This window comes from Parus major, chromosome 22 (assembly GCF_001522545.3).
Source record: "Parus major isolate Abel chromosome 22, Parus_major1.1, whole genome shotgun sequence".
Taxonomy (NCBI): Eukaryota; Metazoa; Chordata; class Aves; order Passeriformes; family Paridae; genus Parus; species Parus major.
The window spans coordinates 2,489,469-2,514,506 of record NC_031790.1 but is presented as its reverse complement, the minus strand read 5'-3'; the positions used below and the strand labels follow the sequence as shown (position 1 = coordinate 2,514,506).

At 59.8% G+C, this 25,038-nt stretch overlaps 3 protein-coding genes across 12 annotated transcripts in view; all 3 read left to right on the top strand.

Annotated features, from left to right (window-relative positions):
- The window catches only part of PPP3CC (protein phosphatase 3 catalytic subunit gamma), a 27,640-nt gene extending 17,045 nt beyond the window's left edge, over nt 1–10,595 (top strand). Inside the window, exons 5-14 of one of the 3 annotated variants that reach the window (XM_033519442.1) lie at nt 150–295; nt 423–562; nt 1,035–1,112; nt 1,189–1,283; nt 2,780–2,905; nt 3,813–3,890; nt 5,541–5,622; nt 6,262–6,359; nt 8,762–8,833; nt 10,207–10,595. In XM_033519442.1, coding sequence (XP_033375333.1) covers nt 150–295; nt 423–562; nt 1,035–1,112; nt 1,189–1,283; nt 2,780–2,905; nt 3,813–3,890; nt 5,541–5,622; nt 6,262–6,359; nt 8,762–8,833; nt 10,207–10,382 — 1,091 coding nt within the window. In that variant the 3' untranslated portion in view covers nt 10,383–10,595. The remainder of the gene's footprint in view (nt 1–149; nt 296–422; nt 563–1,034; nt 1,113–1,188; nt 1,284–2,779; nt 2,906–3,812; nt 3,891–5,540; nt 5,623–6,261; nt 6,360–8,761; nt 8,834–10,206) is intronic. The other 2 variants (XM_033519443.1, XM_033519444.1) reach the window with 2 other exon arrangements.
- A 4,997-nt stretch (nt 10,596–15,592) lies between these two features.
- SORBS3 (sorbin and SH3 domain containing 3) lies at nt 15,593–23,149 on the top strand. Of its 5 annotated transcripts, none has more exons than XM_015648848.3 (19): nt 15,593–16,606; nt 17,442–17,678; nt 17,778–17,918; nt 18,033–18,138; nt 18,221–18,444; nt 18,516–18,579; nt 18,651–18,765; nt 18,840–18,924; nt 19,005–19,046; nt 19,150–19,236; nt 19,753–19,808; nt 20,892–20,998; nt 21,090–21,169; nt 21,272–21,318; nt 21,448–21,562; nt 21,637–21,762; nt 21,851–22,291; nt 22,543–22,649; nt 22,728–23,149. In XM_015648848.3, the coding sequence occupies exons 1-19, from the start codon at nt 15,929–15,931 to the stop codon at nt 22,984–22,986; spliced, it is 3,117 nt and encodes a 1,038-aa protein (XP_015504334.1). In that variant the 5' UTR covers nt 15,593–15,928; the 3' UTR covers nt 22,987–23,149. The 5 variants fall into 5 exon arrangements, with proteins under 5 accessions (XP_015504334.1, XP_015504335.1, XP_015504333.1 ...); XM_015648849.3 differs by adding an exon at nt 22,375–22,454 and having other exon boundaries at nt 17,442–17,918; nt 22,728–22,881; XM_015648852.3 differs by lacking the exon at nt 17,442–17,678 and adding an exon at nt 22,375–22,454 and having other exon boundaries at nt 15,594–16,606; nt 22,728–22,881.
- A 213-nt stretch (nt 23,150–23,362) lies between these two features.
- The window catches only part of PDLIM2 (PDZ and LIM domain 2), a 5,998-nt gene continuing 4,322 nt past the window's right edge, over nt 23,363–25,038 (top strand). Inside the window, exons 1-2 of one of the 4 annotated variants that reach the window (XM_015648919.3) lie at nt 23,363–23,441; nt 24,809–24,914. In XM_015648919.3, the coding sequence (XP_015504405.1) occupies nt 24,822–24,914 (93 nt within the window). In that variant the 5' untranslated portion in view covers nt 23,363–23,441; nt 24,809–24,821. Of the gene's footprint in view, nt 23,442–24,013; nt 24,915–25,038 lie in introns of those variants that run through there. The other 3 variants (XM_015648917.3, XM_015648918.3, XM_033519465.1) reach the window with 3 other exon arrangements.

The window sequence follows — 25,038 nt, the reverse complement described above, 5'->3', positions numbered from 1 at the left end:
TCAGTATTTTCACTAATACACAGGTGCAGAGTTTGATTTGTGGGACATTTTGATTTTGAGCTTGCCTATCTCCTTTAAGAACTGGGTTCCTAGAATTTATTGATCAGCACTTTAGCCTATCAGAGCTTGACTGAATTGCTCCCTCCCAGGTCGAATCAAGTACTCGGAGCGAGTGTACGACGCGTGCATGGATACCTTCGACTGTCTTCCTCTTGCTGCCCTCCTCAACCAGCAATTCCTGTGTGTCCACGGGGGCCTGTCTCCAGAAATCACGTGTCTAGATGACATTAGGAAAGTAAGTCAGCTCCATCAGCTTCTCCCTTCACTCCCAGTTCCCTGTGGGGTTGGCTCCTGTACGGATTTGGGGCTGGAAGGGTGGGAATCCTGCCACAGCTCCTCCTGATGTTGTGTCCCCTCTCCAGTTAGACAGGTTTAAGGAGCCTCCAGCCTTTGGTCCGATGTGTGACCTGCTGTGGTCGGATCCCTCAGAGGATTACGGCAATGAGAAAACCCTGGAGCATTTTGCCCACAACACTGTCCGAGGCTGCTCCTATTTCTACAGGTGAGGGGTGTTTTAGGGGGCTTTTCTCTCCCCTCACACTAAAATCACTGTTCAGGCCACTCTGTGGGGCTTTGTAGTCTATGTGAAATTCTCCTCATTTGGCTCTAATGCACAAATTATTGTTTTGGGGTTTTTTTCTTCTGTAATATTGAGCTGTCTTTGGGTAAGTTGCTTTATAGAAATGGGGTCTCAAACAGCAGAGATGCTTCTTTGGGCTGGCTCTGTGAGTGATTTTCAGCACCTGGATCTCCAGGAAATAATCTTTCCTTGGTAAAAAAGAGGAATTTGTGCTGACAGTCCACTTACAGGGAGGGTTTAATTTGCAATTAATTTTTGAATGATAAAACATATTTTGGAGTGCTGGACAGAAGCTGGATGTTTTCTCAAGTGGCTGCTCCCTGAAACCAAGACCACCAGAGAACTGTGCTCTCCTTTGCTCCCTGCTGAGTTCTCCTCCCTTTTTGTTTTCCAGTTATCCTGCAGTGTGTGAATTTTTGCAGAACAATAGTTTGTTATCCGTAATCCGAGCTCACGAAGCCCAGGATGCTGGGTAAGTGCTGCAGCCCAGGGGCTGGGCAGGGTTTGGGCTGGGCTGGGCCAGGTTTAACTCGTGTCCTGTTTTGTAGGTACCGAATGTACAGGAAGAGCCAGACCACAGGCTTTCCCTCGTTAATCACAATCTTCTCTGCACCAAATTACTTAGATGTCTATAACAACAAGGGTAAGGCTAGGGCTCTGCTGCTCTTGGGGGGGTCAGGAAATCTCTCTCCCACTCTGCCCTCCCAAAATCACAGGATAATTTCAGTTGGAAAAGAGCTCCAAGGCCATTGAGTCCAACCTGTGCCTGATCCCTGCCCTGTCACTGAGTGTCACTTCCAGGCTTTCCTTGGACACCTCCAGGGATGGGACTCCAAACCTCCCTGGGCAATCCCTTCCTTTATTTAACAGCCCTTTCCATGGGGAAATTCCTGCTGCTGTCCACCCTGAGCCTCCCCTGGCCCACCCTGAGGCCCTTCCCTCTCCTCCTGTCCCTGTTCCCTGGGATAAGATCCCAAATCCCCTCAGCTGTCCCCTCCTGTCAGGGAGTTGTGCAGAGCCAGAAATTTCCCCTGAGCCTCCTTTTCTCCAGGCTGAGCCCTTTCCCAGCTCCCTCAGCCTCTCATGGGGCTCCAGCCCTTCCCTGGATTCACTCCAGCCCCTCCATGTCTCAGTGAGGGGACCCAAACTGGACACAGCCCTCAAAGTTCCTCCCCAGTGCCCAGCACAGAGGGACAGCCCCTGCCCTGCTCCAGCTGCCACCACACTGGTTTGATACAAAAATTACACTATTTTTGATACAAAACCCTCTCCTCCAGTCGCATTCTTGTGCCTGGAATGAAAGAGAGCTTTGTGTGCTGAGCTGAAGTGGTTGACTTAATGTGTTACTGTGGCAATTAACTGTGGAGTCATACAGCCTGGAATAAAGCTTTCATTCCCAGCCACGGGACAACGGAGCCCTTTTGATGGATGCTGCCATCCCACAGAAGCTGATAGTGTAGGAAAACTTTCCACTTCCCTCTGCCCATAAACCATGGGGGGATGATAGTGGAATTTTCTCCAGCTGTGGGGTTTTTCACCCCTCACTTTGGATCTTGGCTCTTTGGGCTTCACTGTTCTAAGCTGAGGACCAGCCTGAGTAAACAAAAAAATTATGGCTTAAACCTTCTCATTTTGGAGAGTTGGTAGCTTGATTCTACACAACTGTAACCAGGTGTTGATAAATGAAGGTTTTTTAACACTGGTAAAACTTCCAGAGGAAACCAGGCTGGGAGAGCTGGGGGTGAAAGAGGAAAAGGCTCCAGGGAGACTTTAAGAGCCCCTGCCAGAGCCTAGAGGGGCTCCAGAAGAGCTGGAGACCGACTTGGGACAAGGGAGGGAGGGACAGGACACAGGGAATGGCTCCCAGTGCCAGAGGGCAGGGCTGGATGGGATATTGGGAAGGAATTCCTGGCTGGGAGGGTGGGGAGGAGCTGGGATGGAATTCTCAGAAAAGCTGTGGCTGCCCCTGGATCCCTGGAAGTGCCCAAGGCCCCGTTGGACAGGGCATGGAGCAACCTGGGATAGTGGGAGCTGTCCCTGCCCATGGCAGGAGTGGTACTGGCTGATCCTTAAGATTCCAGGATTCTCTAAGTGGAAAGTGCCTATGGGCACTTATTCTCTTTCCCTTTTCTCCCCCAGCTGCTGTACTGAAATACGAAAACAACGTCATGAACATCAGGCAGTTCAACTGTTCCCCTCACCCCTACTGGCTTCCAAACTTCATGGATGTCTTCACATGGTCTTTGCCTTTCGTAGGGGAAAAGGGTAAGAGAGATTTGGGTTTCTGTTCCAAATTCCCAGTGACTGCTCCCCATCTCCTGAGTATCACAAACCTGTCCCACAGTGCTGGGAGAGTGTTGCAGCTGCAGGTAGCACAGGAGAGCAGCTCAGGCTCAAGGAGATTTGCATTACTGGGTTCAATTCTTGCATAAACAGCTGTTGATACTTGTTTGAAGAAGCTTTTGCCAATAAAACCCTCCTTTCTTGCTCTTTCTGCATTGCTGGTGGAGCTGGTCTTGGGTGCTGTAGCCCCACCTCAGAATTTGGAGACGTTTCTCTTGGTTTGCAACAGAGGAATTTTAAATTCCTGTTGGCTCCTGGCCCACCAAATAGGAATCATTCACTTCAATCCAAGGCTTATTTTGTTCTGAAGAAGGCGAGGCAGCTTAAAATATGACCAAGACTTTGCCTCAGCTTTCACCAAAAGGATTTTTATCTCTCCTGATGAGTTTAAATTCCACCCCAGTCTCATATGTTCGGAGTGTGGCTTCACCCTCACGACTTGCAAAGGGTTTTTCTGACTTTGAGGCACCAAAGATCGAATCCCCTCTCCCCAAATTTGGCCCTTCTGGGAGCCAGGTGGCTGTGGCGTGGGTGGGGATGGGGAGGGGGGACCTTGAGGGAGCTCAGGCTGTTCTGCAGGAATGTTGGCACCTCCTTCCCCACGTCTGGTTCCTCTGGGATGTGCTTGGCCTGCATCCACCTCCTTGGCAGAAGATGCAACGTGTGTCGTCTGCTCCGGCGCCGCTGCGGGTACCAGCAGGCTGTGCCTAAAAGTGTCTTTAGGCTCCCACTTGCAGGGGACAGACGACCTTGAAATCCTCCCCTTGTCCTCCAAACCCCCTCTGCGTGCCCCAGGCCCCTCTGACCTCGCTGTCTGTGCCTCTTGCAGTCACCGAGATGCTCGTGAACATCCTCAACATCTGCTCCGATGACGAGCTGATTTCGGATGGCGACGAGACGTTGGAAGGTAAAATATCCCTGCTGGCACCTGAGAACAGCGGGGTGAAAGGCTGGGGAAGGTCTTTGACGCCTGAGCACCACTTGATTTATAGCTGGATGCCCAGCTAGGGTCTCCAGTTCCTTTTTGCCCAACCTTTGCAGTTTTGGGTAGGGAAAGTTGTTTTTTGGTTTTTTTTCTCTTCTGCTGTTCAGTCACGGAGAAATTAAATGACATTCACTGTGACAGACACTTCTTGCCAGCTACTCTGGGAATGGTTTCCTGCTCCTTACACAGGCTGCTGGTTATTTTTTCCCCCAATTCAAGATTTTCTGCACCAAAATATCCACCCAATCTTCTCATCTGTTGCAGTGAACTCCTCTGTAAAGTGGCTTCTCATGTCACACCCCCTCCCCAAAAACGCTCTTTCTGACCCTGGTTTTAAGCCATGCATGAAGGGGACAAATCAGTGGCTGAGCTGATGAGCAGTTTGGATTTTGGGGGGACTCAGGAGTGAGGTGGTGACCTGAGGAAGCTGAGGGGGGCAGCGAGAAGTGGGGCCTGAGCTGCTTCGGCCCCAGGTGGAGACTCTAACCCGCTTCTCCCATTGCATTTCCGTTTCGTTTTTTGGTTTTTTGGTTTTTTTCTTTCCTCCCTCCCATGAAAATTAAATTTGTTTCTTCTATCTCTGTCTTCATCTACTTGTTTCTTGGTGTCTCCTCTCCCTGAAGATCACTACATTTCAAGCTATCCGAAAGGTACCCAGCTAGAATTTGCTACGAGCTTAATTATCACTGCCTGTGCCACCAGATCCTTGAAGTGGATTTCCAGAGCTGACTAGTGGGGCAGTCTCTTCATCCCCTTTCAGTTTTAACATAAGCTCCATGTGTTTTTTAACCCTTCTGCGTTCCTCCAGGAACTTTGAGAAACGGGGGTCACGTTTCTACCTGATTCTGAATGCAGCCACGTAGTGCATGGCTGAGCCATGGTGCATGTTAGCCCTGGGTTTGGCTTCCCTGTCCTGATGTGTAGTGGGCCATGTGAGGAATCTCAGCTGAGAGGAGATGGATTTGTTCCCTCTTTTGACGTGAATTTTCTGTTTGGTTTCAGCTCCCTCCGTGCTTTTTTTTGTTCGTTTCTCTCTCCCGTTGGGTCCGTAGAGTGGAAGGGGAATTCCCCCCGTCCTGTTGTGTCCGTGTGGGGTCAGAGCAGAACTGCCAGGCTCGGGCCAGCCCTTCCCTGTGCTCCTTGGATGCCAAAGCTGATGCTTGCGTGCCACTGCGGGCGAGCACAGCGGTGCCCATCAGCCGTCAGATCCCTCCGTGCTCTGCCTTGCAAACCGTGTCCTCATGGCTGAGTCATTTGTGTCACATCCTGTGTAGTGTGAGCCCAGCTGGCGAGCTGCCAGCGAGACCTCCCCGAATCCGTGTCCTGTGGTGGTTCTACTCTCTTTAGTCCTCTCGAGTTCCGTGTGCCATCTCGTTGGTGTTGCCCTCTTCACCGCCATCCTGGTGCCATCCTGATGCCATCCTTCCAGCACCGTTCTCTCTCCGGTGTAGCTGTGAATCTGTAAAAAACCATGATTTCTTTTCCTGGAGTCAGGCAGGTGCTTCATCCTGACATTCCCTGGAGAGCAGGAAACCTCCAACGTGCTGCTGTTTGCTCTTTTCTCTCCCTAAGGTGGGACAACGGTGCGTAAGGAGATCATCAGGAATAAGATCAGAGCCATTGGGAAGATGGCACGGGTCTTCTCGGTTCTTCGGTGAGGATGGGCTGGGGACTGGGCTTGATTTGGGGACTGGGCTTAAATTGGGAACTGGATTTAATTTAGGGACTGGATTTAATTTGGGGACTGGGCTTAATTTCTGGACTGAGGTTAATTTGGGGGCTGGGCGATGGGGGAACACTGTTTAGGAAACAGGAAAAGAAGGGGAAAACTTCATAAGACAGGTGGTTTTTCCTGACTCTTTCAGGACACATTTGCCTGAAAGAAAGTTGTTGCCAGGTAGGGGTTGGTCTTTTCTTCCAAATAACAGGAGACAGATGGGAGGAAACAGCCTCAAGCTGCACTGGGGGTGGTTCAGATTGGATATTTGAGAAAATTTCTGCATGGAAAGGTCTGCAGAATACTGGAATGGGCTGTCCAGGGCTGTGGTGAAGTCCCCGTCCCTGAGGGGTTTAACAGATGTGTGAATGTGGTGCTTGGGGATGTGTGTAGTGGTGAACAGGGTGGTGGTGCTGGGTTGATGGTTGGGCTTGGTGACCTTAGAAGTCTTTTCCAGCCTTAATGATCCCATGATCCATGATTCCCACAATCCATGACTCCCACAGCACCCACCAGCCTTGCCTGGAGCAGTACAACCATTGCTCAGTGTGTAACTGGTGCTGCTGTTCCCTGCAGGGAGGAGAGCGAGAGCGTGCTGACCCTCAAAGGCCTGACCCCCACAGGTACCCTGCCCCTGGGAGTGCTCTCGGGGGGGAGGCAGACCCTGCAGACCGGTGAGTATCCCTGACCCCCTGCACTCCCCCTGCCCCAAACCCCCCAGAGCAGCTCCCACAGGCAGCCTGGAGGGTGCCAGGGGACCCCAGCCAGGGTTCAGGCCCATGGGGAGGAAAGATTCCCAAGCAGGAGGAAGCAGAGGTGTAGGTGGGGATGTGGAGAGATGCCAAGATGTCCCCGTGTACCCTTGAGGAAGAAAACCCACAGCACCCTGCTTAAAGCATGTTTAGTGCTTAATTGTTTGTTTCTGCAACGAGTTTTTATCCTTTATTTCCCTTCTAACGCTGCATGGTGCACATCCTCTGCCTCACCTCGCTGTGCTGCTGCTGTGTGACAGCCTCTGTGTGAATGTGACAGTGACACAGCTGCTTGTTTGTTCTTCGTTCAACCAAACCCCTCCCAGTCTGCCCCTGCCAAGTCAAGAATCCCAAACAAGAGGAGGGTTTGGCCAAAGGAACGAGGTTCCTCCAGGGCTGGATGGTTCCGAAAAGTCTCCTCTCAGGTTTTGAGGTAGTTCTGGAGGTTTCTTCCCAAATCTGCTGCCTCCCTCAGCAGCTCTGGGAGCAGGACGGAGCGAAGGATCCGATCCTTCCCGCTCACAGGGCAGGGAGCTTGGCTGGTGCTCAGGGAACGAGCTATCCCAGAGGGAATCCTGTAATCCAGTGTTTTAATCCTTCCCTGCCATTGGCCTTTGAAGCCTGGCACCTCCCCACCTTCCCCCTTCCCATGGGCACCGGGGATTTCCTGTAGCTCTCCCCAGGCTGGGGCTGGGGTTTGCCTGGGTTAAACAGTTCACGAGTCAGAAACGTGGAAATACCACTGCCTGCTCCCAGGGAGGATGCAGCATCACTCCCAAGCTCATGGATTTCTCTGCCCACAGAGGAGGATAGATATTTTTTCCCTTTTTATAGAAACCATCACAGCCCCGTCACCCCAGTTCTGGGAACAGAGCCTGAGTGGGAAGGTGGCTGTTGCAGCAGCTCTGTCCCTGTGTCCTGACAGCACAGGGTCATGCTGTGACATTCTCCAGCACCTTCCCCTCTCAGGGGGTTTTCTGAGGGGTACCAGGGATCTCCCCTCCCCCAAAATCAGCCTCTCCACAGGACAGAACAAACAAGCTGGGCCTTTGCTGCTGCCTTACCCGCCCCACCTGCCGCCTGCAGGCTCCCCCCGCTCCCCTCGGCACCTCCCAGCTTCTCCCGCCCTCCTCATCCCCCTTCCGTTGTCCTTCCCCCTTCTCCCACCCTCCTTTCCCTATCCTGACCCCTTCTCCCACCCCCCTTTTCCCTGTCCTGACCCCTTCTCCCTCCCCCTCTTCCCCATCCTCCCACCCTTTCCCGTTTCGCACATCCCTTCACACTCCTGGTGAATTTATGGGAGCCCCGTCTGCTGGGTGAGGAGGAGAGGTGGCTGCCCCCCTTTTGGGGTGCCTGTGCACCCCAAAAAAGGGAAACAGGGCTGCAGTGGGGGGGCCCTGCCCTCCTGAGCCTCTCCCCAGCCTTTCGCAGCAGGGCTTGGCAAAATCAACCAAATAAAGTCACGGAATCTGGGGCAGAGCTGTGCAACCACAGCTCCATCCTTCCTCCGTGGCCTCCCAAGGACCACGTGGCCTCTGTATTGTGTCCAAAGCAAAAAAGCTGCTATTTTGAGGCTAAAATCCAGGGAATCTGCTCAAGGGAAGGGCCTCCTCCCAGATGCTGAGGCAGGGCCTAGCAAACCTTGGATGTTGCTGCAGCAGATTTAGGAAGGGGGACATTGCTCAGCTCTGTGGTGCCTTGTTGCTTGGTAACACTTTCAGAAGGTGGAGCTGAAACCAAGCTGGATTTGGAGCCTGATTTTCTGTTACAGCTCAAGGCACCGGGAGCAGAGCAGCCCAGTACCTGCTGCTTGTCCTTCCCTGGAAAACAGGCTGCCCCACACCTTCACACTGCTCCAAAACATCCCCTGAGATCCTTTCCTCACGCAGCTGTGCTGGTGGAGGGTGTATTCCACATAACTGATCATGTGAAGGTGGCCTGGAGCCACCCAACTGGGAGCAGAGCCGCAGCTTAGTCCGAGGTTGTCCCTGTGCAGTGCACGCAGCAGGGAGCCGTCGCTCTCTGCTCCTCTGTTCTTCCATCAGATCAATCCAGAGGAAAGGAGATTCCCCCTGAGTCCTCGGGAGTCCCTTTCCCCCCTTCCTCTCCACCTCCTGTCACCTCTTTCTCCCCTCTCGCCACTCGTTTGGCACCACTGGGGCTGGGGGGCCGTGGGCTCTGCGTCGCAGCCATGATGTCGGATCACTCACTGTCACTCTGTTTTTGTTTTTCTTTTTTTTTTCTGTTTTTTTTTTGTTTTGTTTTGTTTTGTTTTTTTTTTCCCTGTCTTCATTTTTGCATGCCACTGTTCTTCTGTATTGCAGCCACAGTAGAAGCGGTAGAGGCACGGGAAGGTATGGCTAGAACCCGGCGAGAGACTCAAATCATCTCCGTGTGTGCGTGCGCTCATTTTAAAGAGCTTTACCAGCCCTTAACGGAAGCTTTTTACTCTTGCATCACCAGAAGTGGGGGAGGACGAGGCCCTGCTGGGAAGGAAAAATATACCCAGGGGTTTGGTTCAAGGCTGTTTCAGCTTGAACAGTTTATTCCTTAGTGGAACCACCTTTATTTGGAGTTGCCAGAGCGGTTCCTGCTCTGGTGGCTCAAGACCTTGGGGTTGAGGTCCTGCCATCAGCTGGATCGTCCAGCACCATCAAAACTCTTAGAAAACAGGATTTTGTGGTGCTGGTGTAATCCCTGCCCTCCCCACAGGTAGGCCAAGGTGGAGAGGCAATTCTCTGCCTGTGGAGTGTAGGAATGACAGATCCGTGAGGATTTTTCCTTGATACCGAGCAGGGCCACACAGCTCTACAGAGGCTTTGCTTACCAAGGGAAGTTGTTTGTAAGCCAGCCAAGTCCTTGTAAAATATTTGGCACAGGCTCCTTTTCCTTAAATTCTCCGTAGCACAAAGGAGTTTGACATTTGGTCCATGTCATCAGGGCGAGGGTGACGTGCTCGTCCCTGCAGTGATGGAACAGGGACACAAAATTCCTCAGTGGGATTCATCCCTCCCAAATCTGCCCGTGTGTCTCCTGGTCATGCAAGAATTTTGCCTTTGTGATCCAAGGACTAGCTGTTCCCTCTCCTGGTGTTGCAGTGTGTGGTTTGTGTCGGAGTTTAGAGCCTTGTGGTGGTGTCTTTGTACTGTCATTCTGGGTTTTGCTTTTTTTTTTTTAAATTTTTATTTTCTTCTTAATTGTTATTTTTTAGTGTTGTGTTTTTCAGCTTTGAAATTACCCTGAAATTTCACTCTCTGGGGACAGCAAGCACTTGTCTGGTTTATCAAGTTCCTTCTGTTCTGTTAAATAAGGGAAGGTTTGGGATATTGGGAGGAAATTCTTCCTTGTGAGGGTGGTGGGATGGAATTCCCAGAAAAGCTGATCCCTGGAAGTGTCCGAGTTTGGGGGTTTGTACCTGGGATAGTGAAACCCTGCCCATGGCAGGGGGTGGAACTGGATGATTTTAATCTCCCAACCCAAACCATTCCATGGTTCCATGAAAAGCTCTTAGGGAGCAGAGCAAATCCTAAGCCTCTCTTAAAAAAATCCAAACCTCCTAATCCTTCTCTCAGGGAGCAGAGCAAACCCTAATCTTCGCTGCCAGCTGCTCCCAAACCCAGACTTTGGCAAGAATTCCCCAAATCCAGACAGGTGCTTTCCGTCCCCTCCACTTGTCCCCGTTGGTGTCTGGCGTGTGCTGGAGGGCTCCTCCGGGGGAAATCCACGGCTCCTCCTGACAGTTCCTCCCACTGTTCCCTTCCCTCCGCAGCCATCCGTGGGTTCTCCCCGCAGCACAAGATCCGCAGCTTCGAGGAGGCGCGGGGGCTGGACCGCATCAACGAGCGGATGCCCCCGCGCAAGGATTCCCTGCACTCGGACGGCCCCGTGAACTTGGTAACCTCGAACTCTGCGGACAAGAACGGCACGGGGAAGAAATCCCAGTAACGCTCCAAGCGCCCAAACCTGCACCGCCAGAGGATCCAAAACTTAATGAATTTTATTTATTTATTATCGGGGTGGGGTGGGGGCAGGGGGAGAAACCAACTTCACCTGGAGGCACGTCCATAAATCCAGTCCGCATCCGTTCTGTAAGAAAGCGACCATTTTGTATTTTTTTTTTTTATTTATATTCGACATATATAAAAATGTCCTTTTTTTTTTTTTTTTTTTTTAATTTTATTTTATTTAGAAACCAATCCAACGGCTAATACATCCCGGGAATGTTGTGCTGTCCAGTTGCCCTCCCCGAGANAAACCAATCCAACGGCTAATACATCCCGGGAATGTTGTGCTGTCCAGTTGCCCTCCCCGAGAGGCTAAACCTCTGCCAGGGGAGGGTTTGATTAAAAAAACAAAAATCAGTCAAACCAGGCAACTTGGGTCGTTGGCTGTGGCACAATGTGGAATTAGCCTGAGCTTTCCAAAGCAGGTCCTTCCCTTCAGGATACGGTTGGGTTGGTTTTCCTTTACACACCTGTTTTCTTCCCACATTTTTCCTGTTGTTTTCTTCCACCTCTTGCCTACCTGCAGCTGCTGCTTTAGCAACCAATTCCCTGGAAGGCAGATTGCTGGGATCCATCCCTTTTCCAAGGTGACAGCCAGGGGTAGCTCCAAAGGACTCCGAGGCTTGTTGTTAACACCAATCACAGCACCTTTTCCTTCAAGAATTCAGCTTTATCCCAGGGGAATCCCAAAGGAAAGCAGGCATAAGGTGGGGGAAGTGTTGCCCCTTGTTGTGGCTCTTCCTCTTGGAGCAGCCAGTTTGTGCAGTGGAATTCCCTTGGGAATCCCTCTGATTCAGAGCAGAGGAATTATCTCTGCTGTCTGATGATCCTTGGGAAAGCTGCAACGCCTGAATTTTAAAGGAAAAGAGGGTGATTTCTACCCTGGAGCCTGCAGCTCCCCCATTACCCCTCCACCACAGCACATTCCCTGTTCCCAGCTCTGGAATCGACCCTTGCTGAGCAGTTTGGGGTGTGGGGGACAGGGTGGTCCCTCCAGTGTCACCTCCCTGTCCCCCAGCAGGGTGTGACATCACCCACCCTTGGCTATTCCAGAGGAGCCATGGGCAGCTCAGCCTTGCCCAGCAGCTGGAGCAGGGGGTTGCTAAGGGATAAAGTTTGAGATGAGCTGGGTGGGGCACTGCTGGTTTTTGGGAGATGTGGCTCGGTGCTGGTGACAGCACAGCCCCCCCAGATTGGGGGGCAGGGAGAGGTTGGAAGGCAGAACCGAGTGGATCTGGCAGGAATTTCGGCAGGGTGATCTGGACAGGGATCCTGGGGGTTCCCAGGGGACACCCCCTGGGTGTTATCAGGGATTTTGTAGTGGGAGCTGAGTGTTCTGTCACTCGCAGCATTCTTTCACTTAAACTGGGAATGCTGGGGAAGGGTTTGGTGAGATTCCCGTGTGAGCCATGTCCTGGAGGCAGCAGCTCCTGCAGCCCCCCCTTCCAGCTTTCCCTTTCCCCCCTTCTCCCGTGCTCTCTGCTGGCAGGGCTGAGCCTCTCCCAGGGGATCTTTGCCAAGGCTTTCCCTGGATCTTGCCGGCTTCCCTGGCGATTCCAGCACCAGAGGGAAACAACTTCCCAGGAAGCTCTCAAATTGTCTTGGGATCACACGTCACCTAATCCCACGGGGCTGTTTAGGATTCTGTGAGCAGACCGCTGGGTTTCCACACTTTTCAGTCACATGCCTCCACTTTCCCCTCTTTATTCTTTTTTTTTTTTTTCTTTTTTGGTGTTTTTTTTTCCCTTTGATCCCGCTTTTTTACACGCCCACCGCTTTGCGAAAAGTTCGAGATGTTTGGAGCGAGCTTCTCTCCCCCCAGTCCGAGGAGTGGGGCCAAATTGCCTTTTGTCTGTGAGTATTTCTTTGTCCTTTCAGGGCCTCCTGTGAGCGCGGTGAGCCCGTGTGTGGTACCCGGGCGCACTGACCGTGCCCGGGGCTGCCCGTGCATGTTCGGGCGTGTTGTGCTGACCCAGGCTGGGATCTCACCCAAGCAGCCAGGTTTTAGTCGGGATATTTGGGATGGGAATCGCGGGACCCCAAGCCTGGCACCCCCTGGTCCCAGCGTGGGGGTGGTCAACAGGGCCCAGTCCCATTGCAGAGGGGGATTTGCTTTGCTGGCAGTTTGTCCCCCACCCTCTTCTCCTGCTCTGACATCACCAATTCCCCCTCCCTGAAATTCTTTTGTACCTTGTGCTTCGTGGTTTGGGGGCTCAGATCCAACCCCCTGATCCTTGGGGCTGGTGGAACTGCAGCTTCCCAGCCCCTGGAAGAGGGCGGGATGTTGTTTGCCCCTGCCCTGGAGAAGGTGACCAAGGGTGGGAATTTTATCCTCCCTTGTCCCTGGGGCTGGTGGAGCTGCACCATCCCGGCGTCCTAGCCCTGGAGAAGGTGGCCAAGGGCTGGAAATTGGTTGCCCCAGCCCCAGAGATGGTGGACAAGGGCTGGAAGTTGCCCCCATGTCCCTGTGGCACAGCATGTGTGGATGTCACTGTGCCAGGTCCCCTCTTCCCTTTAAAGCAGTTCCCGAGGGGGTGAGGAGCAGCGATGGGGCTCTGGGTGCTAATTACCCCCTCAATTAATGCCCTCCTCCATGCTGGGCTTCCCCTGCCACAGCCCCGGCCCGAGGTCCCCACTCCCTTCTTTTGGGGACAACCTCGGAGCAGAATTCCCTGCCCCAATCCCCACCATGGCAAACCAAAAAAACAATCCAGAAATGCTCCCAAATTCCCCCTTTTCCTCCCCAAATCCAGCGCCTCGGAGCTGGGCTTGTTTCTGACCCCTCATCTCTAAGCTCCCGCCTGTCCCTTCCCCTCCCCGGCTGCCACCTGGAGCTTGGACAACTGGGATTGTGGGGAGCCCACGGGCCCCGGGGGAGCCCCCCTGGCCCAAGGGAGCCCCCAAATCCAGGGAAAGCCCCCACCTCCCCGCAGCCTGGGTTTTTTTGCATGTTCTAGCAAGGTGCATGTCCAAGGAGGGGAGTCGGCAATGGGGCGGGTGGTGGGTTGAGTTCAAGCTTAATTTTCTCTTTGGGATTGGGAGAACCCCTCTGGCTGCCTCTGGCACAGATCCCACCTGGCCAGGGGAGCTGGCAGGGATGCAGATCCCACCAAACCTCGGCCAGGGAGGACCTGAAGCCCTCCAGGGGTGCAGTGATGGTGATTTAGGGTTCTCGATGCTGAAGGATCATACGCCCGTTGCCTGGAGACTGCCTCCTTTTTAATTTTTATTTTTATTTCTTGCTTCTTCTTTTTTTTTTTTTTTTTTTTTTTTTAGTTCTGTTGAAAGGAGAAAAAAAATGGTGAAAATGTTATTTATTGGCAGAAATTATTTAATATAATTTCTTTTTTTTTGTGAAACAAGGAATGAATTTGTTAGAACTGTCTCAATGTAAATCGGAGTCATCTTTAAGGAGGAAAAAAAAAGAAAAAAAAAAGTTAAAAATTGACAGTCACTGGGCTCAGCTGTGGTTTTTTTGGGGGGGTGAGGGAGGTTCCTGTGCTGACAGAAGGGAGGATTTGGGGGGTTTAGAGCCTCTCCAGGGCTGGGGCAGTGCCCAGACAGCATCTCCCAACCCCCGGCACGTCGGCACACGTGGAGCGGCGGCTCCGGGCTGGGTTTGGAGAGCCCTCAGCTTCTGCTCCTCGTCCTTCCCTGGGCAAATAACTCGGTGCCAGCAGGGAGAGCACGGGATGTGCCAGCTCTTGTTCCACCCCGGCTCCTTCCTTGTCGCTTTTGGGGTTGTTCCCTCCACAGAGAGAATTCAGGGAACAGCTCTGGGGTCGGGATCCATCTGGATGGATCCAAACGGTCCCGGCTCCAGCGCTGAGCCGGACCCTTGCCCAGGTATCCCCCTCCTGCATCACCAGCTCCTTCCACTCCCGGGAAGCAGCTGTGGCTTCCACCCCTGGCTCCCATCCCCTTTTCCCAAGTGACAGCCCAGTATTCCGGATGAGCTCTGAAGGGCTCCAGGGCTTTATCCCAATTGCAGCAGCTTTTCCTTTGGGAATTCAGCATCCCGCCTCGAGCTCGGCTCGCCACGTGCTCCCTGTTTCCCACCTGCTCTTCCCGACAGCATTCCCACTCCCAGCCGAGCCTCCGGATGCATCCAGGGCGCGCCCGGGCCAGGACGCTCTGGCTCTCCCACCCTTTTCCTGGGTGTTCCCATCAAAACTGAGGAGCCCCCAGCCCCCAGCACCGCTCCCGGACCCCGCGCTCGGCACCGGGGGGCTCCCGGAGCATCCCTGCCCATGGGAGCATTCCCGGGAGCATCCCCGGGGCCGGCCGCACGTTCCCGGCTGGCATCGCCGCGCTGAGCAAACAGGAAACACTCGCCCTTTGTTAATCCCGGCCCGGGTTGCGCGTTAAATATTTATCTGTGAGCGGAGGCTGGTGCTGGGAGCCGCGGGGAGGGAGGGACCGAGGCAGGGCCGACGCTGGAGGCTCCTGGCCGGGCACGGGGACGGTGCGTGGGGACCAGGAGGTGAGCGGGGGTTTGGGCAGGGGGTGTTGGCACCCCGAGGGGGGCTGTGAGGAAGGGGGCTGCTCCTCGCATCGCCAGCGGGTGCTGCGACCGCGCGAGGTGTCGCTTGGTGGGCTGGAGGGGACCAGGAGGGGACCTGGAGGGGGATGGTCACCCCTTGGCAGCAGGGATGGGGTCGGGGGTCCCCTCGCTGGGTTTAACCCTCCCCGGCCCTGCTGTCATCCCTGCCATTGTCACCGGGATTTCCCAGCAGGATCAGTCCCTGTCCCCAGCCTGTGTCCTCGCCACGGTGTCCCCAGCTGGCACCAAGGAGCTGCCTCATCCCCACGGCATTGGGGAATGGGGAATCGCGTCCCCCAGGGCCGTGGCAGGGGGAGGACACCCGAGCCTGTCCCCTGTGTCCCCGGTGTCCCCCGGGCGCAGCATCGCAGCCAGACTGAGCTCTTGTCACCGTCCCCCTGGTAGCCAGCAGCAGCAGGGGGCGGTGGCTTGGTGGGGACCGAGGGGTGGCAGCGAAGCCACCCCATCCTCCCGAGGCTCACGTGGGAGCTCACGGGATGAGGAAGGGCTGGAGCAGCCCCGTTTTGGGGGTGTCAGCAGTTTAGGGGAGCAGGAAGTGGCCGGCGGGTGAGTGGTGGATGCGGGCACTGCCCGAGGGGGCGAGGGGGGACACGGGGCACCCCCAGAGCAGAGTGTTCCATGCCCGGATTCCCTAGGAATGGGCGGATGAAGGGGATAGAGGGCTGCAGTGGGGTGCGGGCTCTGCTCTGCCCCACACCAGGGCTTGGATGGGCACAGGAGCACAGACCCCATTCCCCACTTTGGTCCTCACCTCTCAGCGTTTCCCTCCTCATCCTCTTCCAAAAATCCCCCCTTAAATCCCTTTCTCCGTCGGACGGGGAACCGGTGACGCTGGAGGGGGCGAGGTGGGACACAGGCAGGGCTCGCGGGTCCCATTGAGGTCCCCGGTGCCCATATCCCTGGGGGATGGAAAGGTTGAAGGGATGGAGGGGATGGAGGAACGCAGGGCATGGAGGAAATTGAGGCAATGGAGCGGCACCCTTGGCAAGGCGGGGGCAGCGGGGACGGGGGTCTGCTCTCACCGTGCCCCCATCCCGGCGCTAGGAGGTCCACAGGAGCACAGACCCCACTCCCCGCCTCAGTCCCGACCACCACCCACCACTTCCCTCTCCATCCTTTCCCGAAAACCCCCCTCGAGTTCCCGTCTCCATCGCGCCGGGGGGCCGGCGGCGCGGGGCTCGCCCCGTTTCGTAAGCGGGGGCCGGGTGCTCGGGAACGCGTGCGCGGGGCGTGGGATGAGTTCAGCCTCTTGGCTCCATTCCCTGGATCCCATCCCTGGAAATGTCACTGGAAACTCTGAATGGGCCGGCCCCGCTCCAGAGCGGGGAGCGCTGGGGGGGCAGCGCACCCCGGGGGGGGCCGGGGCACACGGGGATCCAGCTCCGGGGAGGACGGTGGCTCCCGACTCTCTCGGGGGATGCTCTTGGGGGGCTCTCCCCGCCAGCCCCCCACGATGCTCTGAGCCCCTTCCCGCTCCTCCTGCCGGCAAAGTTCGTGCCGTGGAACTTTCTTCCCTGCCGCTCGCGGCGCCGTCCCGCTCGCCCCGGGGCTCCCCAAAACCCCGCTGCTCCCCGGGCGTCCCCGTCGGCACCGCCCAGGAGGTAAGAGCTGGCTGGGGGGGTCGGCGAGGAGAGGGTGCCCCCAGCAGACCCCCGGGGACAGCTTTTGGGGGACACTCCAAATTAGAAGGATGGGGGCGAGCCCCCTGTGGGCGCTGCGCTGGGAAGTGCGTGGAGGTTTTTGGGGTGCCCTGGGGAGCCTGCACCCCACTTTCTGTGCCCCGCGGCACATTCTTCCCTGGTCCTCCGCTTCCCCACGGGGGTGATTAACATTAATTACAGCCTTGGGGCTGCGGAGCCTCCAGCGGTGTGGAGAACAGAGAGCCGAGGGGTCGCCAGCCCAATTTTGGGGTCCCCCACACACAGAGGGCACCGTGTCGGGTTGGCACCCCTCGGCAACCCCCCAGGATGCCCCGTCTGAGGCGGGGTCTGGCCCTGGCCGGCACCTGCGAGCGCCGGTGGGGACGGAGACGTGAGGGACGAGCCAGGGCACAGGTGTCCCCCAAAGGCCCCGGTGCTGCTCTCGCCTCCGGAGTTATCCCGGTGTCGGGAACGGCTCCGGGGGTCCCGTCCCCCCCAGCTGCCCCCCGGCCGGTCCGCGGTGAGTCACAGCATCGCCGTCCCGGCGGGCGGTGCCGGGCTCGGCCTCCCGGCTCCCCGTCCCTCCGTCCCCCCGTCCTCTCTCCCTCCCTGTTTGCGCTGCAGGGCGGGGAAATATTTCTGCCCTGTCGTGTTCCCGGCACTGGCAGCGCTCCCGGGCGGGCGACGCTGCTGCCGCCACGTGCCCGGGCCGGAGGGCACCGCGCCGGGATGCCGGGCCCATGGGAACGCGGCGCAGCCATCGCCCCGACCCGCTCCGGGCGTGTTCTTCCCGCAGAGCCCGGCCGGACCCATCCGTGCAGAGCTGGGCGAGGGGCGGGCGGTCTGGATCCGCATGGAGAAGGCGGTGGGGACCCGTGCCGGGGCTGGTTCTGAGCTGGAACAGCCGCTTCCCCTGGCATCGCGAGGCTCCCTGAGTTGGGGGAGCTGCCACCGTGGTCGCCACCCCGCCGTGATCGTTGTCACCCCACACACGGTGTCCCCTGAGTTTCCAAATAACGGGATGCTCCCAGCGGTGGGTCTGGGGGTCCTCCGAGCCCCCATCTCTGGCAAAGCCCGTGAATGCCCAGAAAACAGGGATACGGCCCCGCGAGCACAGCTGCTCTTCCCACAGGGCAGCCCCGGGGGTCCCCCCCGCCCCCCGGCCATGGCGGGCCGGCTGCTTCCCCCCGACAGCAGCCCAGCTCTGGGTGTGGAGGACGTTCCCCAGCTCCAGGCACCTCTGCAGGTGTCCCCGCAGCCCACAGTGACACGGGTGAGTGGGGCTGGGGGCTGGCACATGCTGGGGCAGTCGGGGGGAGCTGCACTCCTCCAATCCTTTGTCCCCCAAGCTGCGCTGCCCCCGTGCCAGCCCCTCCCCGTGCCACAGGTGCCCGTCATCCACCACCGCGGCTCCAACACCCTCAACTTCCACTTCCACGAGCCGGAGAGCCGCGGTACGGCCGAGAACAGCCAGGGAGCTCCCAAGAGCCCAGGTATGGCCCTGAGCACCCTGGGGACACCTCTGGGGGTTCCCCCGAGCGACGCTCACCTGAGCGATGCTCACCTTGACTCCAGTGAATGAGTGGTACCAGACCTGGCCGGCCAAGGAGGCGAAAGCTCCCAGCACCCCGGTGCCCGCCCACCCCACACCCAGTCCCCGGGCCGCCCCCACCTGCCCACGGCCACCAGGCTGGTCGGCAACCTGGACCAAGGATAGCAAGCGGCGGGAGAGGCGCTGGGTGAAGTACGATGGCATCGGGCCCGTGGATGAGACGGGGATGCCCCTCGCCTCGCGCTCGGTGAGTGGGGGCACAGGGCGGGGGTGTCACCCCTCTGTCACCCCCTCACCACCCCAATGTGTCCCCCCCAGAGTGTCGATAGCCCCCGGGACTGGTACCGCAGCATGTTCCGGCAGATCCACCGCAAGCTGCCAGGTGAGCCCGGGTGTGCGGCTGCGGCACAGAGCGGGCACAGCTCAGCACCCGCTCACCTCCTCCATCCTCAGAGCCCGACTGGGACACCCATTCTTGCCCCACCACGGCGCCTCCATCGCCCCCCAAACCGCGGAGGAGGGGGTCGGCCCCAGCTGAGCCCCCCGGAATGCCTAACGGGATGGATTGGTGAGCTTGGCACAGGGACCTGGGTGCCCGCGGGGTGGGGGCTGTGGGGGCTGAACCCCTCTCGCCCTCCACAGGACCCGCTGGGGTGCCACCGGCGCCACTGCCGAGCCCGGCAGCATTTTTGACTATGAACCAGGGAAGTTTTCTCGGCGGGAGCAGGTAGGCAGGTCCTGGCACACGGGGAGGGAGGTGGGCACCGCGGTGGGCACACCCCTGAGCGGCCCCCTGCCCTTTTGCAGAGTCCGGCAGCAGCGCGGCCGAAGCGGGCTCAGTCCATCGAGGTGAGGGGCTGGTGGCGAGCGGGGGGCAGGGGGTGGCAGTGAGGTCCCGGTGCCCGCGGGCAGTGCCAGCCTGGCCCGCCACAGCCCCGTCCTGCCCGTGCAGGTGCTGCTGGAGCAGGAGCTGGAGCAGCTCAGCGAGGAGCTGGACAAGGACATGAGGGACATGGAGACGCGCCGGACTCCCCGCCAGGTACCCCGGGCACCTCCTGCAGCCCCCTCGGTCCCTGCAGAGCATCCAGCTGTGGGCACATCCAGCTGTGGGCACATCCAGCTGTGGGCACAGCCTTTGTGCAGGGCTTGGACATGTACATGGTGGCATGCACAGCTGATGCACGTGTGGTCAGATGCGTGCACATCTGGATAAATGCTTGGATGGGTGCATGAAGGGCTGGATGTGTGCGTGGCAGGATCCCTGCACATCTGGATGCCTGCACAGCTGGGTGAATGCACAGCTAGCTGCGTGCACATCTGGATGCGTGCACAACGCGGTGCCTTCCTGTCTGGGTCCGCGCACATCTGGACCCACGCACTGCTGCTCAGCGGCCTGGAGCCGCGGCTGTGGGGCTCTAGGACCCAGCCCGTCCATCCGTCCGTCCGTCCGGCGGTTTATTGGCGCAGCCGAGCTGGACTCCTTCGCTTCCCGCCGAGACTCGGCCTCCTGGATGATTAATTTTTCTCTCCCACCCCCTCCCGCTCCTCCCGGCAGAGCCCGGCGGCTGCTCCCACCGCTCGCTCCCCTGCTCCGGCCTCCCCGGCTGCTCGGTGAGTTCGGCGGCTGCTCCCACCCCCCGCACCCCCAAATCCCCCTGCCCAGAGCCCACTCGAGGCGAGGACCCCACTCTAGGGGTGGCGGGTGGGTTGTCCCTGCAGCGTCCGGCGGGGTGGGAGTCCCCAGGCATCCCCCGGGGGATCCCCACGGACCCGCAGCGCTGCCCCCTGGTCCCCCCACACCCCGGCACGGGCGGGACCCGGCGCCGGGCCGGCTGCCCGCTGGGTGGGACGGGGCCGCAGCGGGACTGACCCTTTCCCCCGTCCCTGGAGCAGGGACGCCGTGTCCTGGGCTTTGGCTCCGTCCCAGGGGAGGTGACTGCGTTTGGATTCCCACCGCTGTGTCCCCATGTCCCCACGGGCGCGGGGAGGGGACAGCTGTGCCGGCGGCTGCCGGAGCACCCCCGGGATGGGGTGGGCACCCTAAGATGGAGTGGGCACCCCGGGGTGACCCCGCAGACCCCTCTGCGCCCCGGCAGCGGGAGGAAAACAAACAAACAAGCGCCGCTTCTTGGAGGACCCACAGTAACCCCCAGGGGCGCAAAGGAGGGGTGGGTCCCCCCATCCTCAACCCTTCCTCCCTCTTGGGGCGCCCATTTAGGCTCTTTAAGTACCCCCCGGAGCGGGGTTATTCATTATCCAGCCCGCCCTCCCCAGGGCTTGCCTGCTCTGTGCTTCCTGCTCGGCGGCAGCGGGGCCGTGCTGCCGGCGCTGCCGGAAAACTTTGGACCTGCCCCGCTTGGCTGCCCCTGGGATGAGACCCTGGGAGGGGTAAAGAGAACAGACCCGAGGGTCCTGGTTCTGGGGGACCCCAATATCCTGGTTCGTGGAATCCAGGGATCCTGGTCCTGGAGGACCCCGAATTCCTGTGGAACGAAAGGGTCCGGGGGTCTTGGTCCATGGGGTACAGGAGTCCTGGGAGTCTTTGATGAGACCCAGGGGTTCTGGTCCACGAAATTCACAGGATCCCGAACTCCTGGGTCCTGCCCCCCCCAGCAGGGTCAGAGCAGGGAGGGTTCATGGCAGCAGGGCTGGACATGAGACTCAGCCCTGCCCTGAGCGACTGTCACCCCACAGGAGCCCCCTGTCACCCCACTGGCTGTGGAGCCCCCCTGCCACCCCCAGCATGGAGTGGGGTGGGCTGGGGCTGGCCAGCGACCGGAGCCTTGCAGCCTCCAGCAGAGGTGAGCCCCCCCCTTTAACCCCCCTGAGCCCCCCAGTTCCTGCCATGGGGCACCCCAAGCGCCCCGGCTGGTGACACCCCACTCTTTACAGACACCCTCAGGCCAGGGACCCTCCCCAGCTTGTCGGACCTGGGGGACCCCGTGGAGGTCGTCAAGAGGGAGGAGAAGAAGGTGAGGCTGGGATGGTCCCATCCCAAGTGGGATTTGGGATGGCTGGGATGGGATGGCTGGGATGGGGAGATGTCTCCCTGTAACCTCTCTCTCCCTCCCCAGATGAAAGCTGCTCGCCTCAAGTTCAACTTCCAAGCTGAGTCTCCCAAGTGAGCACCGGGGTCACTCCTGAGGTCCCGCCGTGCCCCTCGGGCGAGGGATGGGGGCTGGGGGAGCCCCTGCACGTGGGCTGGGGACGGCTCTGTGGCCCCAGGCAGCTGTGACGGTGTCCCTTGCAGGGAGCTGACGCTGCAGAAGGGGGACATCGTCTACATCCATAAGGAAGTGGACAGGAACTGGCTGGAGGGGGAGCACCACGGCCGCGTGGGCATTTTCCCCTCCAACTACGTGGAGGTGAGCCCGGGGCGTGAGGGGACAGCGGGCCCGGGGGTTCCTGGCGCTGCCCCTCACCCGCGTGTCCCACCCAGATCCTGCCCCCTACGGAGGTGCCCAAGCCCATCAAGGCTCCCACGCTCCAGGTTCTGGAATACGGGGAGGCGCTGGCGCTCTACAACTTCCGAGGGGATCTGCACGTGGAGCTCTCCTTTCGCAAGGTACCGCAGCTCTGTGCTGTGCCATTCCGTGCTGTTCCGGGCCATTCCGGGCCGTTCGGTGCTGACCCGCCCTCTACTCCCGTGGCAGGGCGAGCGCATCTGCCTGGTGCGGCGGGTGAACGAGAACTGGTACGAAGGGAGGATTCCGGGCACCAGCCGCCAGGGCATCTTCCCCGCCACCTACGTGCAGGTGCTGAAGGAGCCGCGGGTCAAAGCCTCCGCAGAGGACATCCCCTCCTCTCCCGCCCCCGCCAGCCCCCGGCCAGCGGCCGGATCCCCGTCCCTGCAGCGCTCGCCCGGTGCCCGGATCCCCCAGGCTCCCCCCGGCTCCCCCCGGGAAGCGAAGCGGGGTCCCGGGGTGACGGGAGGGCGCCCGTCCTCTCCTCGCCACCTCGGCGCCGCCTTCCCCCCCTCCCCAAAGCTGCCCCACGCTGGCACCCCCAGCCCCTTGGTGGCCTCTGCCAGCCCCCCACATCCCGTGGCCGCCCACCCCCAGGAGCTCCGGCGTTCCGCCTGGACCCCAGAGCAGGTGAGTGTCCCCCACCCTGGCAGCGTGTCCCGGCAGCGCTGGGGCTGTGCGCGCTGCCCTGAACCCACCCTGTCCCCCCACAGCGCGAGACCCCTGGGGCACAAACCAGCGCCCACCCCGAGCCCGCCCCGTCCTACAATGGCTCCGAAATCCGGTGGACTCCGTAAGCAGGGCCGGGGGTGTCCCCAGGGCGCGGTGACCCCACGAGGGGCACGGCGGGGGTTGGGCTCTGCCCACGCTTTGTCTCGCAGGTACAGGGCGCTCTACCAGTACCGGCCCCAAAACGCCGACGAGCTGGAGCTGCTGGAAGGGGACCGGGTGGATGTCATGCAGCAGTGCGACGACGGCTGGTTCGTGGGTGCGTGGCCAGCGGCTTGGGGACAGGGATGAGGACAAGGTGCCACCCTCACCCTTCACCGCGCCTTTATCCCCACAGGAGTGTCCAGGAGGACGCAGAAATTCGGCACTTTCCCCGGGAACTACGTGGCGCCGGTGTGACCCGCGGCGATGGGGACCCCCAGGGGGAAGAGTGGGGATGGGGGTTCCCCCTTGTCCCACCTCGGCCACCCGGTGTCCCCGCCGTGTTCCCCCACGGGGATGAAGTGCCTCCAGCTCCCTCCCGCCCCTATGGGGCTGCCTCTAACAGGGACAAACCCCCCCCGGCTCGGGGTGTCTCCCCCTCCCCAGTGCCTTAACTCGCCCCCTCCTCACCGCTGCCCGGTGCCACCGCCCCGGGGGTCGTCCCGAGGGTCTGGCCGGTGCCGGGCCTGACCATGACGGCCGTGACCCGGGCTGTGGGTCCGTGTCCGGGAGTAGCCTTCGCTTCTTTTCCATCATTAAAGCTCAGCTCAGCCCGACTCTGAGAGCGCCGGGATTGGGGAGGAGCCGGTGCTGGGACACGTCCCACAGGGAGCTGTGGGGCGGGGAGCGAGGGGAGGAAGCTGCGTGGGGCCGCGGGGATCCCCCCACGCCCACGGGCGGTTCCGCTCGGTGCCGGGGCGGGCCCAGCCACCGCCGTGCGCCCCGTCGGGGGGGGCGCCGTGCCCGCAGCCCGGCCCGGCCCGTCTCGGCTCCTCCCGAGGAGGCGGTGCCGTCCCGGAGCCGCGCTCGGCTCCGCAGCCCCGCGGGGCCGCCCGGCTCGGCCGCCCCGGTGAGTGCGCGGGGGTGCGGGGGGCTGCGGCTGTGGGGGGTGTCCGTCCGTCCGTTGGGGGTCCTGCTGTCCGGGGTGGGAGAGAGGGATGGTCCCTCTCCCCAGCTCCCCGCGAGTGCCAAGTGCCCGTGTCCCCGCGTCCCCGCGCGTCCTGGCATCGCCCGTCCCCGCCGCTCGCCCCGCGGGTGCCAGGCGGCAGCGCCAGTCCCCGCGGGCACAAAGACATCGCTGTGCGGCCGGGACAGAGCCGGGGGGAGCGGGGACACAGGTGGGGTGTGGGGGGCCGAGGATGGAGGAGGGGAGCACGGACAGAGCTGGGGACAGGGATAGAGAAGGGTGCGGGACACCACGGGGAGGTGCAGGGATTGAAGAAGGAGTGCAAGGATGGAGGAGGGGTGCAGGAGATGGAGAAGGGAGAGGTGGGGTGCAGTGTCTGAAGAAGGGGTGCGGGATCCGGAGAAGAGGTGCAGGACTCTCGGGGGGTCTGGGGTCGGTGCCCAGCTGGGTGTGGGGGTCCCCGGGCTGGCAAACCTCGCTGCCCAGGGACGCTGAGCGGGGCTGGGCATGGGGAGGGGGTTTGGGGTTTCCTCCCGGCGCTGGAAGCCCAACCCAGGAAATTCTTCCGGGCAGCCTCTCAAGCCCCTCTTTGTGCTCTTGGGATTTTTAACATTCCCGGCGGCTGCGGATGGGGTGCCCGGTGCCGGACGGGTGCCCGGTTCCAGATGGACTGCGCAGCTCTCCCAGGCTGTGCCGGGATGGATGGGATGGGATCTGGTGTGGATTTAGGGGATGCGGCTGCCCATTCCCACTCATCCCATCGGAGCCAAGCGCTGCACCGCTCACCGGGGTGCCACGGGGACCCTGTGCCACCCCCGGGGGATCCTCAGCGTCCTTTATCGGCGTGGATTTGCCGTGGGATGAAGGGCTGGCGCTGCTGCTCCCTGCTGGGTCTCGGAGCCTGCTGTGGTGAGCAGCAGGACCCGTCCCGCGCTGCCACATCCTCCCCTCCAAACCCCACTGGCTCTGCCAGGCCACAGCGCTGGCCTTGCTGACAAGGCGTCACAGATTTCCTGCCTTGCTCCAGCTCCTGGGAACGACCTTGGATGTTTCAGCTGCACCGCCGGGTGCCTGGGACCCCCTGTCCCCGGGGGAGGAACCCGCCAGCCTTGGGGGACAAGAGGAAGCGGCGGTGGCTGCTGACACCCTGCGAGGACCTGGGTCCCCTCCCCGGAAGGAAAGCGCTGCCGCCGCTGGGGACCCTCAGGGTGCAGCGGGGACAGGGAGGCCCTCCTTGGGTGGTCTGTGGGTCCCCTCTGCCCCGACCCCTCGGCGCCCGGGATCGCTGACACCTCGCTCCTGCCCTCCAGAGCCGCCGCTGCCATGCCGGTGACTGTGACACTGCCCGGCCCGGCCCCGTGGGGCTTCCGCATCTCCGGGGGAAGAGATTTCGGGAAGCCCATCACCGTCTCCAAGGTAGGAGCCCCCCGCGTGTCCCCCGGCCGGGCAGGCCGGGCTGCTCCGGGGAGCGGATCCTGTTTGCTGTCCTTGAGGGATCCTGCTCCGTGGGAACGGCCCACGGCGGGCGACAGCGACGGGG